This window comes from Opisthorchis viverrini (assembly GCF_000715545.1).
Source record: "Opisthorchis viverrini unplaced genomic scaffold opera_v5_95, whole genome shotgun sequence".
Lineage (NCBI taxonomy): Eukaryota > Metazoa > Platyhelminthes > Trematoda > Opisthorchiida > Opisthorchiidae > Opisthorchis > Opisthorchis viverrini.
In genome coordinates this window covers 987304-1003658 of record NW_008751752.1, presented here as the reverse complement: position 1 = coordinate 1003658, position 16355 = coordinate 987304, and the positions used below count along the sequence as shown (strand labels likewise).

General features: G+C 45.0%; 1 protein-coding gene across 1 annotated transcript in view; it reads left to right on the top strand.

The window, feature by feature from the left end:
- Nucleotides 1-7303: 7303 nt before the first annotated feature.
- T265_05227 (hypothetical protein) overlaps nucleotides 7304-16355 on the top strand; it is a gene marked incomplete at both ends in the record, with an annotated part of 52516 nt that continues 43464 nt past the window's right edge. Inside the window, 2 exons of the mRNA XM_009170182.1 lie at nucleotides 7304-7392; nucleotides 7513-7561. Of these exons, the coding sequence (XP_009168446.1) occupies nucleotides 7304-7392; nucleotides 7513-7561 (138 nt within the window). The remainder of the gene's footprint in view (nucleotides 7393-7512; nucleotides 7562-16355) is intronic.

The following is a 16355-nucleotide window of genomic DNA, read 5'->3' as shown; positions in this document are numbered from 1 at the left end:
ATATACAAGCATCCCAAATATACGCACCCCTGAGCAAGAATTTGTTTGATCCCGACAGTCTGTTATGAAACTACATCCCGTATTATCGGACTTGAACCTGTTCTCAAACCGTCGAAGCGACGAAGCGTGTCACCGATTCAAACAATCAAGTACACCTTTCATCGATTTCTTCGCGCAAATGACACAGAAAAGAACGCATTTAAAGTTAAAACTGTCTGTTTTAGCGTCGCTCTGCTAAATTTAACGTGTCATTATTATTCTAATGAGAGAACAAATCACTGACAGCTCATGACCCATTTCTCCATTTTGAGGTAAAGTTAACGCAGTCCCCGAGTTTCCATCAACCTTGTGTTCTACTTGAATAGGCAGTGGGCGAAACACAATCATTTGAAAATTAATTTTATATCAACTGGATGCCCACCTAAATCCCAGTTGATTTAGTTGAGTTGATTCAATTGAGTCCATCCTAACCACCAACTTAGTTTTCAAATTTGTTGTTTGCTAGGAGAGAAACAAAATCTTCAAGGTAATCCAACACGAAAAAATTGAGACTCCCACACTTGGTCTACTCACCATATACACAGACACTAATTGTTGTTTCAATGTGACACACTACTCATGAGGTTGCTGAAAACCCTTCGAAATGTGATACTTTTGTTTCACCATATTTTCCATTCTGTTTTGGGCGTGTAGATTTTAAATTATTCACCGAATTGAACACGTGTTAGGGTTTATGTGCATAATCTCAAATTTTCATTATTAATTCACTGATTATGTTGTTTATTCGGAACAATGTAGCAAATCCAACAACCCACCCACACGCACGTCCGTACGCATCCCACTCCAACACCTCCCCCCCCCCAGCACGCCCTCGCTTGTTCACCTGTTTATGTTTGTTTCCAGCTCAACTGAATTGTTACATGGTGTTTGCCTCGAAGCTACATGAACGAAGACAATTCTTGCAGGAAAACGGGCGAACATGCGTGAATTTTACCAACCGTATTTTAGACATGCGTGCGCATGCATGCGGAGGTCATTGTTGAGAGTGCTGTCGCATCTAACATTTAGGTTTTTTTCAACGTTGACAGACACTGAAATAAGTCCATTTTTTTGACGGAACACACGGCTCATCATTCTTTCAGTTTCATATTGGTGGTCTTGATTTCTATCCCGGTGGTAGAAAGCCAGAAATCGTTTGGTATCTTCTCCACCCATGTCAGGAGGGCGAGATGGCCCAAGTGGTTAGAGCGCGAAGTTACTGACCGGAAGGTCCGTGGTTCGAACCCGACCTCTGCCTCTCGACTTCCCCTGTCTCGGCTTGGGCAACCTGGCAGTATCCCAGCCCTCGTGCAACTTTCGAGTGGCATGGCAGTTAGGCACTGAAAGGGTGCTGCAGCTGAACGGTTTTTATCCACCCTTGTCAGAGTTAGGTAGCGGCATGAGCGTAGCGAATCCCATTACTAAATCCACCCACCGTTTACCAAATTTTTGTGAAGTGAAGAGTCTCGGGTCAGTTCCCAGTTGATAGGGAAGACCCATTTGTTTTTGGTGGGTTGAAAAAGACACAGAAGATGCGAAATTCCTCTCGAACAATGGATAGCTTGATCATGTGACCACCAGAAGCCGCCAACGAGTGAAAGAACGGACGATGGGAAGAAACCAGATAGATTTTGATCAAACACTGGCAGAGATCGAGTTGCACTGGGAAGATTTCTCATTGGTGTTGTGTTACCCGACCCCTTCACGGCATAAAAAATCAGGCTGTGTATTCGTTGGGACGACATTTATGGATGATGGCTCCAACTTGCGTTTTCCTTATGAACATCCGGCGTTTTTACGCTAACCGTCTCCTCTTCATTCCCTTCTGGGTCTTGTTGGTACTTACTTCCCGTCGGTGGCGGTGCCATCTCGATATTGTTCATTAAAACTAGTAAGTGGCGCATAAATATTCTGCTATATCTGACGATAAAACGACTGTCGGTGGTCGCTGAGTTGGGCAAACGTTTCATCAGCAAACGAGGTGACATCATCAGCGCGGTGTTAGGGAGCGTAGTGGTGCGTAGTGATGGGTTGGTTGTTGTGCGTTGAGTAGTGTTGCGTGTGTATTAATATACGTACTGTTAGCTGGGGCTGACCTTCGAACGTGGTTGGTTGTTCGGTCGGGCGATTCCATTGGTTGCTCTGTTATCCTGTGTCCTGGTTCGTCGATGCCCACGTGACCTCTGAGCTTGTCATCTCCGGCCCTCGTACTCTGGTCGATGCTGGAGTGACCTCTGTTCTTGACCCTTCCGAGTTCCGGCTTGTGACCTTTAATGACCTGATTCCAAAGGGTTCCTTGTTTCTTAGTTTGTGAATCTGGTATTCCCTTTTCCTTGAGGAGGAGGGTATTCCCTAACAACGAACTGATGATGTCACCTCGATTGGTGCTCAAAACGTTTGCAGTCAAATTGCCCAGCTCAGCGAACAAACCAACGACCATCTACACTAACTGAGCTATCAACATTTCCCTCTATATAAAAACGACTCTCAGTGTTCGAACCGAGAAGCCAGAAGGGCAGCAATGAAAAGGAGTAACTCATATGAGTATTGTCCTTCACGAGGTGAGGACGAAAACAAACAAACGAACGAAAACAAACCAGTTGGTTTGATCCGGTATAGAAGCTATCAGCTAATTGGTAGTTCAAAAGCTCTGTTCGGATTCCGTCCACATTCCAGTTGATCTTGAAGGTTTTGACTTCCCTGGGAAAAATGTTATAGTGTCTCCAGGGTAGTGATGGCAGCTTCCATAGAGGTAAAAGATCTTGAGGGGTGAGAGTGAGTGAAGAGCAGAGTTTTGCGGACATAACGCTGTGGTCAAGACAAAAAAGTGCTTAAAAGGCGATCTCTCGACAGAATAAGTTGTTCTTTCTTCTCATTTGGGAAGTTGGCCAATTCTCTCAAAAACTCTGTCCTGTTTGCCACAAACCCCCAATCACTGTTTGGCATTACTTTGTGACTTTTGTCCTCGGTTGCTTGATCGTAAAAAAGTGACATTTGTACAATAATTTGATTCTAACAGTAAACTCAACTGAATACAGCTGGATCTCTCGTTTATGCTGACCGGCTTTAGCAGAATGTGCTGCATCAGGCCGTCTTACGATTCATTTGGTATAATCTTTGCAGTATCACGGAAGAAACTACTCACAAGGTTGCTGATAAACTTTATGCGCCTTTCTTCGGGCTCAGCAGATTGGAGCAGTCCTCGAGTTTCCCATCCGCCAACTTGACGTTCTACTTGAACCCAACTTGTAGGAAATTCGCGAAATGCGCTCATTCGCTGATCAATCTGGCCGTAACGGCTGACTTAGCTGAAGTCCGTATTGTTCCGCATCAAGTAGAACTCGGAAACCGCACCTACCCCATGAGCTGCAATAAGGGTAAAACTGGTCACGGGCTGGTAGTTTTCAGCAACCTTATGAGTGATGCATTACTTCTAGGGGGAATGACATATATCGCCAAAATAGCCTGCCCATGTTGTTGGGCCTCAAGTCCGAACGATCCAACAGGTAAACATCTCACTAATTTGTAGACGTAATACACTACTCATAAGGTCGTTGAAAACTCGATCACGACTAGCTTCACCCTTTTTGGGGCTCATCAGGTAGGCGCAGTCCCCGAGTTTCTATCAATCTTATGTTTTGTGTGTGGGATAACCACACACAAAGGAACACAGACCACAACGCAACAAGGATCACAAACGGACCAATAGATTCACCAAACTTGTTACACTTTAAGTAGCCAATCACGTCAGAAGATAACAGATAGCCTTCGAATGCTATATAAGCGCACGCAGGCAAGGAAGAAGTACCCACTCAACTGTGCACTGATGATGTCTCCTCGTATGGTGATGAAACGTTTGCAAGGCAATTGCCAAGCTCGGCGAACAGATCAACAGCCACCTGATCAACAACCAACACGGAGGATACTTCGGGAGAGGGGCCAAGAGAAAAAGGAAAGAGACAAAACTGACTGCCGTCGACGGATGGTAACTTTATGATTATATTTCCACTTTGGTCCTTGTACGCAGATACGTGGTCCACCACGTGACCTGTTTTCTGAAGACTGATCGTTTGTTGCAGCCCTGCACACTTCAGATCAAACCATCGAGCAACCAACAAGGAGTGAGTATCCAGAGGTGTGTCTCGTCATTCCGACTGTATCATTGAACAAAACAGAACTGACTGATTATGTTAACCATCGAGCAGCCAACGAGGAGTGCGTATCCGCCTGTATTATTGAACGAAACAGAATTGACTGATTATGTTGCAGTGTGGACTGTGCGGCGTACGGTGACTCGAAGACGGTGTTTCCGGTATTGATTCTTTTGAAAAATAACTACCCCGAAATACCCCCTGCCTTGCATGTCAATATTTCACCCATCCTTGTTAGACATGTTATCCCTGTGTGACTAATAAACCGCTCACAACCTATCACTTATCATTGTATTCTCATCTTTTACATACCAAGATGTACTTCTTGGTGAGTCGAAGGTGTGTCCTCAAGCGAGTGGACATTCTTACTTGTGTGGCTGAATCCCGTCATCGGGTGTATAGTCCTTGTTGGTATGTATACATTCCATATTGGGTGGGTGACTGGTGGTGTCCGACTGACCTATTGAGTTCAGTCACCTCTGCATGTTTAAACTCCCGCCGCTCTTAGCTTTCCCATCACTTGAGCTAGCGCTACCAGCATGAAGATCCTTCGGAAAGTTCGCGGATCGTGATGGATGATGGTGCATCACCTGTTTCCCCTTCCCACCTTCCGTCAGTGTGATCTTCTGGCCACGTCTACTACACAATGATAGTGTTCAAGCTTGACATCCTCGTTTTGCCGCATTTGAATTTCGGCACTGATCGATAGTGGAGTTCTTGAATTCACTGAAAACTCAGGGTGGAATCTGCAGTGCTCTCCAGTGCACTCATTTTGCGAGAAAACGCATCTTCTTCTGCTTTTTCATGTGATTTTTCCATCAGCATGGGATTTATTGGCAAAACCCTATAAATAATACCTTAAACTATCCACTCTGGTCACTTTGCCAAGTCTGCTCTCGCTCGACTTCCCGTAGTGATCAAACGTAAGATGACTACTGATTGTCGGAGCTTGCCAGTGAACATCACCTACAGTCCACAACAGGAAAGGCGTACTCGAAGATCCTGAGACTTACCGTTAAAAACTAAGCCGTTCCTATGTTTCGTTTGTGCAAATTATTCCAGCTTCACTCTCCTTCTGGGTGGAGAGAGATGGAGCTCAACCTGCTCTGATGGGTTGAGCTTTTTTATCTTCCACATTTTTTTTCATACAGCCATTGGCTACCTAGACTTCGGCAGACTTGTGTCAGTTTCGAGAGTAGGATGTAAATAGGTGGTACTCATGCGTGGAATCACACTGCGCATACCGTATCACGTGAATTGGCGTCAAGTAATTATTCGATCGGGTTAACCGTCCTAGAACCCCTGAACGAGAGCTTCTACATCAGGAAGTGCTAACTCTGTGTTGTATCTTGCTGGACGGTAGTGCAACTCTGTGTCGGTCCCTTGGGTTCCTGCTCCGCCCACTATGGTATATCAAAAGGCGCGGTAGCTCTACACAGCCCATTATGGAGACAAAGGAAAATTATTACAACTATATTTATAGGGTAGTCACAGTGTTCCACAAGGTCACGCCAGAATCTCCGTGAGGGGGCGAGAAGCGTCAAGATGCTTGGCTCGGATTAGCTGGCATTCTGATCAATCAGGGCATGCCTTCGTTTGGCCCGTGTCCTGCACGTGACACATCCGTCCAAATGGTGTGGTGTTCGGTTATTAGGGACGGCTGGCTTCCGTACACTCTGAACTCTACAAGATACGCCACTCTCACGAAGAACCAAAAGTGCTTCCGGTGACCACTGTTCCGGACGGATACTGCTTCTGAATGGGACACAGAGAAACTTGCTTCAACCGACGGATCTCACCTCTGCCATAAAATCAGAAATGGCACAAGAAGTTCCTTCTCCTGTTGTGGAGCTAATATACCTGTTGATGGTGTAGCCAGCTACACGTCAGTTGCTCGTTGATACACCAGTCTCTGCTCTGATTAACCAGCCAACTGTTCTTTTTTGAAAAAAATTCCGTCAAATATCCCTTAGGTGGTTGAGCTCCACCAACCTCAGAACACTACTTGGAATCTAAATTATCCTCTCCTAATTGTCTGAGAACTAAAAGAGTCCAGAAAGCGTGAGAACGACCGTTTCCGATTATTGTCATGAGACAGCTGAGTCTCACCTTGGTACCCTCCAACTAAAGAAACCACGTGACCAGATTTGTGTTTGTTTTCTTATAACCAGCCGAGCTTAGTGAAACGGCACAACTCGCTTGGCTGTCTTATTGATAGGCGTCTAGCGAATACCGGCCCCGCCGGCTGACAAATATAGCGTTTCGGCGAGTTAACAGAAAACCGAATGGCGACAACCCTTCCATGAAAAACTTGGAATAGTTCTACTTTAACCAGTGTATTGATTACTTCTGTTAACTCCAGCTCGCTGTCCCAAATAGACCCAGTGGAAATGGATAGATGACAAAGGTGTGTGGCCTGTTTCGTACAGGCTGAACACACGTCTATTTATATCCCATACTTGGGTCCTTTCGGTGTGGATAACGTCCGAGGAATGAGCCATTCTCACAATGAGGTACGATCCCACTATTCCGTATCGCACGGTATTTGTGTAAAACGGCTGGCTGTAACAAAGCAAACATTCAACCCGACAACCCGATCCAGTGTGCTTCTTGAGGAACACGACTTTGAGGAACACCTCACATGAATGCATGAATACCGTTCACGTCAAACTGCACCGTTGGAACCTCGTGAACAATAACACATGCCTAAGAACATGATAAACGAGAGATTCAGCTGGGTTCCAGGTGAGTCTCTCGAAAGAACCAAATTAGTTTGCAGATGAGTGTATATTCGCTAATAGCACATGCTGTTTACGCTGAGTCGCATATGCAACCGCCTGAACTCTTCGTATCCAATGTAGGGCCTAAGGAACAAGACCTGAGAGCGACGCACAGAAACGCGTACAGACAGTCCTTACGCGCGGAGGTGAGAGATGCTGACTGCCAGTCAGTCTACTGCGATTTTCTGCTGGATGGATATAAGCTCTACTACTTAAAAGGATAAGTATGGTGTTCAGCGAAATGCACTCATTTGAAAAACAACTTTAGTTTTGATAGGAGACTCACCTGGAGCCTAGATGAATCTCTCATTTGTGATGTTTCCAGGCAACTGAATGTGCTGCACCAAGCCGCCTCATGTCTCACTTGCTACGATATTCGAGATATCTCGATACATGTATATTCGTAATGAACTACTCATAAGGTTGCTGAGTAGTGCATTGGCAGTGCGTTACGAACGTATGGTATTTTTTCCTCGGCTACAAGGAGGAGCACGCTCCGAATAACTTCACTGATCACCTATTTTTTCTTCGCATTTCTGTAGATGGCCCGACCTCTCCAAGTCAAAACGGCTGATGTGGAAAGACGAACAGGTTCGTTGCTCGGTCGGTTGATGTCTGACCCTTTGTCCTCGTCGATCTGCACAGAACCCCGTTGTCATATGCCTTGCTATTTGTTGTTCCGGGTCTCTTCAATGTGGTCACAACTCATGTTGTCAAAATACATGTTGTTCGCCGTTCCAAATACTGGCTTGTCCTCCACCATTCGCGACACTGCCTGAAACATCGAAGCTTATAACCGGAGTGCTTGCTAGCGGTAGATAAACCATACGGCAACCGGGAAGCAAAACTGAGGGGGAACGCTGACTGACCTGTTTTCCAGGAACACAAGCGTAATATACAGATGGTTTTTTTACGTAACGCCAATAAAGCCAACCAGGGCAACCAGATATAAACCATCCGAGGAAAGATGAGTCAGTGGTTAGAGCGCGAATTTACTGACCGGAAGGTCCGTGTTTCGAACCCGACCTTTGCCTCTCGGCTCCCCCTGTCTAGAGAGCCTGGTAGTACTCGTGTTTCCTTCTGGTGGCATGGCAGTTAAGTACCAAAAGGGTACTTACTACACATGAACGATATATAAACCATCCCCCTTCAGTACTCGTCAGCAGTGGTCACAACCGGCGGAGCTGCGCGATGCCGACTAAATCGTGATACCATCCAGTCTGAGGTTTTCCTCAGAAAAGGCCTTTCATACTTATTCTCAAGAGATGGGTACGGCGCACTAATTCGTGGCTTTGGTCGTATCTACACAAGCACGGAAGCATAAATAGTGAGAACGCTGCTTGAACCCATTACTGTCCAGCAACGGGGCAATCTCTTCGAATCCGTACAGCCCCATACTCCAGTCCGGCACTTCGTCACATTCTGATATTGTTTCTTTTCATCCCAAAAAACTAAACGTGGAGTTAACTAACCAGAACTTCCTTATTTTTGAAGACAGAGCAAAAGTTCAATAAGTCAGTGTAGACTACACCGGTCCCTACCTTGGTCCGAACCGTACAGAATCATACAAGATATGGGAGACTTTGGACCGTCGGTCGGCTGCTGGATTCGTTTTTCATCACGCGAAAAGTTTGTTCCAACATGACCTCTGAATTCCACGGAAGCCACTGATATTCACAGTTTAAAGTAATATTTGATAGTTTTTTCCATGCAGAATACCCTCCCTTTGCTTTGAACTTTGCCATCGAACTTGTGTCGTCAGTCTGGTTTCCACCGACAGAGGAAGATCTCATCAATCACGCATAAGAAAAACCGACCGACGATTGGGGAGCTTTCTAGGGAGGCAGTACACATTCAACTCCGTTTGACTCTGTGTTCTTACATTTGACCACGATAAGCAAAACTGAAAAGCAAACTCCTCTGAGGCTCACTCTGTCGGCCCGTCCACTCAACCAGACAAGTCTGTCACGATCAACTTGAGTTTCATCGTGCCTTCATATTACGCGGTCCTCCAAACCATGCACGATGTTAATTTGAGCTCTTCAGTTTACCTGAGGTGGGGAAGCTTTTTCAAGCTGAGGGTGGCGTTACTTTCAAGAAATCTGTAAACCATTTCGATACGGGAACTACTCTTGTCATGTGTATACGATTTCCTGCAGAAAACACAAGTGCCTCATGGGATCTAACGAACCGGACAGGTACAATATTACTCACTTGGGCGTCACATCATGTGACCGTGGTGATTTTTACCCAATGTATTGGTAAACAGATGCGCTGAGGCCTAAATTGGACGTGTGTGTCTGATGAAATTGGCACTTGCACTGGCTACTAATTTAACGCAATCTAACTATAAAATAAGTGGACTAATCAAGCAGGTGACCTGGTGCTCCTGAAGGAACACTTTAATGTTGCGCAGTTTTGGGTGACCACTTGAGAAGGCAGTACAATACACACTTAAGGTTGGGAATCCGTCTAAACGGTCATCCCTCACCAGTCGTGTCATTTAATTCAAATTCTTCACCCATACCCGATTGGTCGAGTCCGTCGGTGGTATGAGTCATGCATACCTCTTTTACGAAACCAGTTTACGACTGCTAGTGACCTCACACCCAATTTGTTGCCAGAGTAAATCTCAGTCCGACAAACCACAATCGGTCTGCATGATAAAGCTGGGCAATAAGGTAGAATAGTGGTACCTCACTTTGTGATGATGGTAGTTGGTTTCTTCGCGGAGCTGGGCAATTCGGTTGCAAACACTTCACCACCAGTTGAAGTTGCATCATCAGTGTGCGCTGTGAGTGGTTGTTGAGCCTGCATATGGTTGTATAAGTTGCATCATCAGTGTGCGCTGTGAGTGACTGTTGAGCGTGGATATGTTTGTATAGGGCCCGGTCACTCAGGTCGACCTTGACCAATCATTGGTCGTTTGGATTAGCATTCCGATTGGCCTATTAATTGGTTCGTCTTTGGACTGATAGAGTGACCTCGAGACTTCATGTGCCTGGTCCCCAAGATGCGAATTTTGCTGATTTACCTCCACATGTAGTCCCGTTTCTTGATCCTCGACTGGTGGTGAATAGTTTGGAATCAAACTGCCCGGCTCAACGAACAAATCAATGCCCATCCGACTGGAGTTTACCACAATGAATACAGATAGCTGGACCTTTTCTCTGAAAAATATATATTTGCACCGGACGATTGTCAGATTTTCAAACCGGTTTAAACAAGGGACTACCCTAAGATTTCAAACAAACTAACAATCACCATAAGAAGGATTACAAACTGGCTTATTTCAGCGGCGCCAGTACTGTTTTATAGGTAGTGTTGTTCTCTGGGTTGCTAACAACAGTTGTAGCCAAAACTAATTCCCGATTTACGTCAAAATAGAGAAAAACAATCTTTAATGGCTTGTAGTTTGTAAGCAACTTGCGACAAATTTGTCCCACCGCACGTCAGGAGGTAACAACTACTCTTCAAGGGCTACATAAACGGGTACAGTTGGGAATGAAGTACCCAACCAGCCGCCAAGTGATGATGTCTGCTTGTCTGGTGACAAAACGGTGGTAAGCTAGTGCTTAGCTCAGCGAACAGACTGCCGGATAACCAGCCATTATGTCCGCTGTAAGCGAATGCTTGTTCCGGAAACAACAAGGCCACCCACGCTCTGCCGTAGCTTTTTGTGAACCCCACGACTTTTGGCGTGGGCGAACAACGATCACGCTTGCTTAGCCTACACGCATGACGCACGCTGGAGAATCGAAAGCAGGCAAAAATCAGGTTAGCTGTCCATACTATTAATAGAAGCCTGAAAAAAAAAAAAAAACCCTAACCCAACGTTGAGTTCGTAGCGGGCAAGAGAATGCTTCCAGCCTGTGGCTAATGCGAACAACTGAACAAATCTGAAACATTCTAACGTAGTCTAGTCCCCATTACCCGTCTGTCTAAATCACCCAATGCGTGGTTATACCCAAAAGTTTGTGGATATACCAATATGAATTTCCAGATTTTTGAATACCCCGCGTTCGTCACAACACCTCCGACATCCTGTGTTACTGACGTTATTAGTGCACTTCTGATGATGGCCATAATACAAATCAGAAGGTACATGCCCCAGTAACAGTCTGTACTGTGGTTGACAGTAGTTTACAGAAGCGATTTACAGCATGTATGGAATAAAGGCAATATAAAATGTGGAGCAAGTCAAAAGGGAACTTGTCGTATGTGAGAGTCCCTTGGTGAAAGTCCGGACGGTGGGAACGTGTTTTCTCCGCAGTTTGGCTGCTACACGTATTCCATGGTTGTCCGTGGACTTGGAGTGTTCGGCTGACTCCTTGCTCCCTGCGCGCGTGCGAGTCTGTGTGTGCTCAGTGTGTTCGGTTTCCCTATATGTAGGTCTCAGTGCGTGTACGTGGGCGTGTCAGCACATGAGTAGTTGATACGCTCGCTAGACGGTGAGACAATCTATGTCCGATGAGTTTCTTAAATGTGACGTGATTTGTGAGTATAAAAAAGACAAGCCTCGTATTCCAGTGAGCGACTGTAAGCTGAGCAGTCAAGTATGTGGGTGACCGGGTAGCTACAACGTCACTTTACGATATTTGCGACACCTTTACTTTTGAGCACCAAAATCTGGTCGATGTGTCTAAAATTTCAAACTTAATGGTCTTTTTGAGTTCAAAACTGCCTCAACAAAGAAAAAGAGGGATTTCCCCAAGTCAATCATAAATATTTCCACAACGGTAATCTACTCAATTGTTTTAAGTAGGCAGATTGCAAGGCATCAGCATATGGGCACTGCACAGTGACTATACCGCCAAGTTTATTCAGCTTGTGGGAATAGAGTGCCCACAGTTTTGTCCGGCTGAGTTGAAAGGCTTGCTACAACTTCAGATTAAACGGTTCTGACCTTGTTCGAGCTCGTTGTGATTAACAAAGTTGTATTCACAGCTTTTTAATAAGTGACGCCATGGAACACTTGAATCAAACAACTGAATGAACAGTGCTGACAAAAACCACAATAGCTCATTCGGAGTGAAGAAAAACCTATTTATTTTTCCGCTTCACGCCCTAAATTAGTTCTTAGTTTCAACCCTGTCACCAATAATACATGTTTGCGAATGCCATATCTACTATTTGTGACTCTCATGAGTGCGTACCAGAGTTGCATAGATAAAAGTTCAGCATCACTAAATTAAAAGGGGTCACCGTTACCTATTATCAGAACTGGAAATTGCAGGCATAATCTCATGACACGCCCATTAGCACGCTTTCTAAACCGTTGCGTGACGTGCCGGCAAACAAACCACACATCAACCCGTGGTCAATTGTACAAATCTATCAAAGGATTCAATTTCGTCTCAATCAATGAATAATGGAAGGCTGTTATCTGGTGAGCTCTTTCTATGCTTACGCTCTATTTTTCGCTGTCCATCTTGCTAGCCACAATTAGTGGCCAATTTCATCCTTGCTTGCTAGAATGGACGCGTGACTGATGGCACTGGACCAAATAAACATACTAACTAATCAGGAGTACTGTCCACCTGTCTTTTCGACATTTATGGACTTCACCAGCAATCTATTATGGGAAGTTAGAAACGATTGGATAAATGAGAAAATCGGACGATGTTCTATGGTCATACTGTGGTTTCCTCTCACCTCCAATCGATCTTTGCTCAATAGGCTCGAATAACAATAGCTGATACAAAGCACCTTCATTTATCGGAGTTTGAGCTCTGATAGCATATGTTCTTTTTGTTTATGCTACTTAATAAATGTTAGTAGCCACAATGTAAGACGAAATATTGCCCTGTCACTGCTAGCCTGACTCAGATCATGCGAATTTTCGGCCAGCTGTTAAAGTCTTCCAAACCAGGTACCACACTCCCGCCAAACGGCACTGGAAGGCTGATGAATATAGTTTCCACAAGTCACTGTCTTACTCAGGCAGTCATAGATTGGCCATCCAGTCGACCGTCACCAAGAATATGATTACTTCCAGCGCGTGGATTGATGCACGTGGACTCAGTTGCGAAATCAAATCCGGACCAGTCATCACAAATACCGTATTCCTCATGAATGACCACCAACCTTGGCCCTCAACACACCAATCTCGGCCAAAGAGAAGAGTAATTATAAAGCTAGACTGAATCAGCCAAAATTGGAAAAACCGTCATGTCACTTGGGTTGTTGTTCCATCATCCCTGATCCATGATCAAATCATACGATTCTCTGCGCGAACAACAACTCCTTTCAGCAGACATCGTCCACTCTTGGCTGACAAGTGCAAAGTTATAGTGACTCAGCTACAAGCAAGCGACCAGCCGACCTCTTTGTTATTCAGTTCTCCTCACCTGTGAGTTTTGACTCCTCGCAGGTAGCGGAGGGATTTTGCAGCCTCGTTAGAGGTTATATTCTTCGAGCACAGCCACTGTATGTTGCTAAGCCGGGAAGTAACACAGACACTCTTCTCTATTCACCTTACGAATTCCTAGCGCACGATTAGAATTCGTGACCTTCCTGTTAGTAGTAGCCAAAGAGATGCGCATAGATCACTCGGTCACTTTCGTGTGGAAATGAGCAGCTTCGAAACCTGGACCCCATTTCGAAGCTCATCTAGGCCATTTGCTCACAAACACGAACTCGATTCATCCCTGGTGTGCCTTCAAAACGTTTGTGCTGGAACGTTACTGTAGTGGACTGTCCACCAGGTGAGATTCAATCATTCCTCACTTTTGCAACACCAGCGTTCGTACAGCCTGGTAACACGCAGATATAACTTGTACTTGTCGAATCCGTTAGTTCCGATCGATCAAACTGCGCAGCCGACCTCACTTACACCCGAACGAAAAACCCACAGTCACTTGGGTCATAATGACAGACTTTAGCGCGCTCTTGTGTACCCAAGTGATTGTCGTTCAAAAGTACATTTGGCTTGACAAGGGTTTGATTCAGTTCCGAATGGGCTTTCAGAAATGCTACCAACATTCGTGTACATACAGCTCGTCTAGGTGTGTCGTTTGGAGAAAGCCAACGTTGAGCGCAATAGTAGCGGTGGTATAACGTACATCTAGAAACTATAGGTGTCCTTGCATCACACAGCTTACTTTACGTACCGGCTGGCTGGATTACTGATCAGACGCTGATGATCAAACGCAACTGTGTCAAGCTGCTGACTGGAAGGTTACGGGCACTAGAGATTTATGCGATACACACTGGTGGTAATTTCCGGCAGGGATGAAACAGTTGTACGGTGTTTCTAGGATAAAAGAGCCGAGAAGTACTCGAACCAAACTTTGCCTGTTGGTTGACAGCTTCGCTCATTCCAGTTAAGAATCGAACAAAACCCAAGTTTGTGAAAGGTATTTTCTTACCAAACTCTGAAGGGACTCCATATAGTCATAACTGTTTGTAGACAAAGGACCGGTGCACGAAATTCCACATCAATCAACCCATCATTGATTTTTCTTGCGGGCGCTATTTGGTGCATCTGTGGGCTCCACTGTAGTTTGAATCAGAGTGGCTTTCACCTACAAATTGGAATCAAAACAGAACCAAGCTGTGTCGGATGAACATTTCGAGAAAAAGTTGGCTCTATCCTCCTTCCCCACCATAATAATAGACAACCCTCAGAGTGAATGATTTCGAACTTGACCAGGACCAGTTTTGACAACTGTGATTGGCTTGTTTTGGTGATCAGTACTCACACACCCACTTAACCCTGACAGCTGGTAGCGTATCGATCAATCACATGTACTCGTTGCATTATTGAGAACTATGTTCTGTCAATCTGTTCACTCAATTGATGGTTGATTTTCACTCACAAGAAAGTGCGTTACTCGATTTCTGACACAAAAACCGGGTTATTAAGCACAGAACAGCAAAATCTTTCTCCTAGTCCACCCCATTGTCTCTTAAACGAACAGTTCCTTCGCCAGCTAAAGTCAATCACTGCTGAATAGCCGAGGGGCATTACACAGCTGTACGGGTGCTTAGTATAGACTGGCATCAGCTGCAGGAAAGATTTTTACTGAAGATTCCAGAATCTCTCCTGGGAAAGAATAATTCACACGATGGGGGAACTTTCCACCTGCCACGTGATATGGATCCCGTAATCGGATGATGAGTCGGGGCTAATCACATTGTTGATCGGCACTTCGTGGTCGCACAAACTACTACCCGGGATGCCCCGGGTTCGAATTTATGTGTTTCGGGAGATGAACTCTACTGATGAAACAGTTATGCAGTGCTTCTCCGCATTTCAGCAAAGATTAACTTCACCTACAAGATGAAATCTCAGTTAAAAATTCTCAAATCTGCTCAACTACCAACATTAAGAAAACTTCTGATTTTCCGCCCCGTGCGTCTTTTTTCCTCTTTTAATTATGTGCTAACTTCCACTTAGAAAACCGTTTCTCACCTCGATAAACAAACCTGCATTCTCGCTTTCATCCAAAACACACGCCTCTACCAAAACAAGAGGTATTTTATCTAACCCCACTTCCTTCTGTTAGGCTTCAGGTTTTTAAACGGTATCCTGGAAAAGCACACTATTCAGAAGGTCGCTGAAATATCTACGACAGCGCACGATCAGTTTCGCCCTTCTAAGGGCTCATCAGGTGGGAACAACCCACCGAATCACCGCCAAACTTGCGTGCTACCTGAAAACCGAGTTTTAGGCAATTCGCGACATACACCCACGTGCAAACTGATTTGGCCCTAACGGAAGACCAAAATGAAACCAATTTGGGTTCAGGTAGAACATAAGGTTGTCGGAAACTCGGGAACTGCGCTTACCTGATGAGGCCCAAGAAGGGCGAAACCGGTCGCGGGCTGTCGAAGCGTTTTCAGCAACCTTGTGAGTAGTTTCCTTTATGAATCTCTCGTTATTATGGAATATCACGAAAGATTCGGTTGAGTCTCCCGATAAAACCATATTACTATGCTGATGAGTGTATTTCGGCAGTAGTACATGGTAGTGCATAGCACAAGCTGCCATCTCTGCGTGCTGAATTCTCGCAAGCTTATCGATTTTTCCATCTTCAATTGAAGATCGATAAACTCTGCTTGATTCTTCCTTGTGAAGTTCAGCCACGTGCTATCCTTCTGATTACAAAGCAAGTACGGACAAAATAGGTACCACGATATAGATTTCCTTGGAATAATAAAAAGCTTGATGCAGTTCAACTACTGGACAGCAAGGTTGAGTTGTTTAGAAAACTTCACTCTTTATTGTTTTTTGTAGCCGAAACACCACTGTCTATTGATTTCGGTAGTACTGTTTGAAAACCACTATACGGCCAACAAAAAAGACACTCCGACACTTTCTAGAGCTTCTTCTGAGCCGTTACGGTGAACAAATTCTCGTTCTGTACCTCCGCACCTCAAT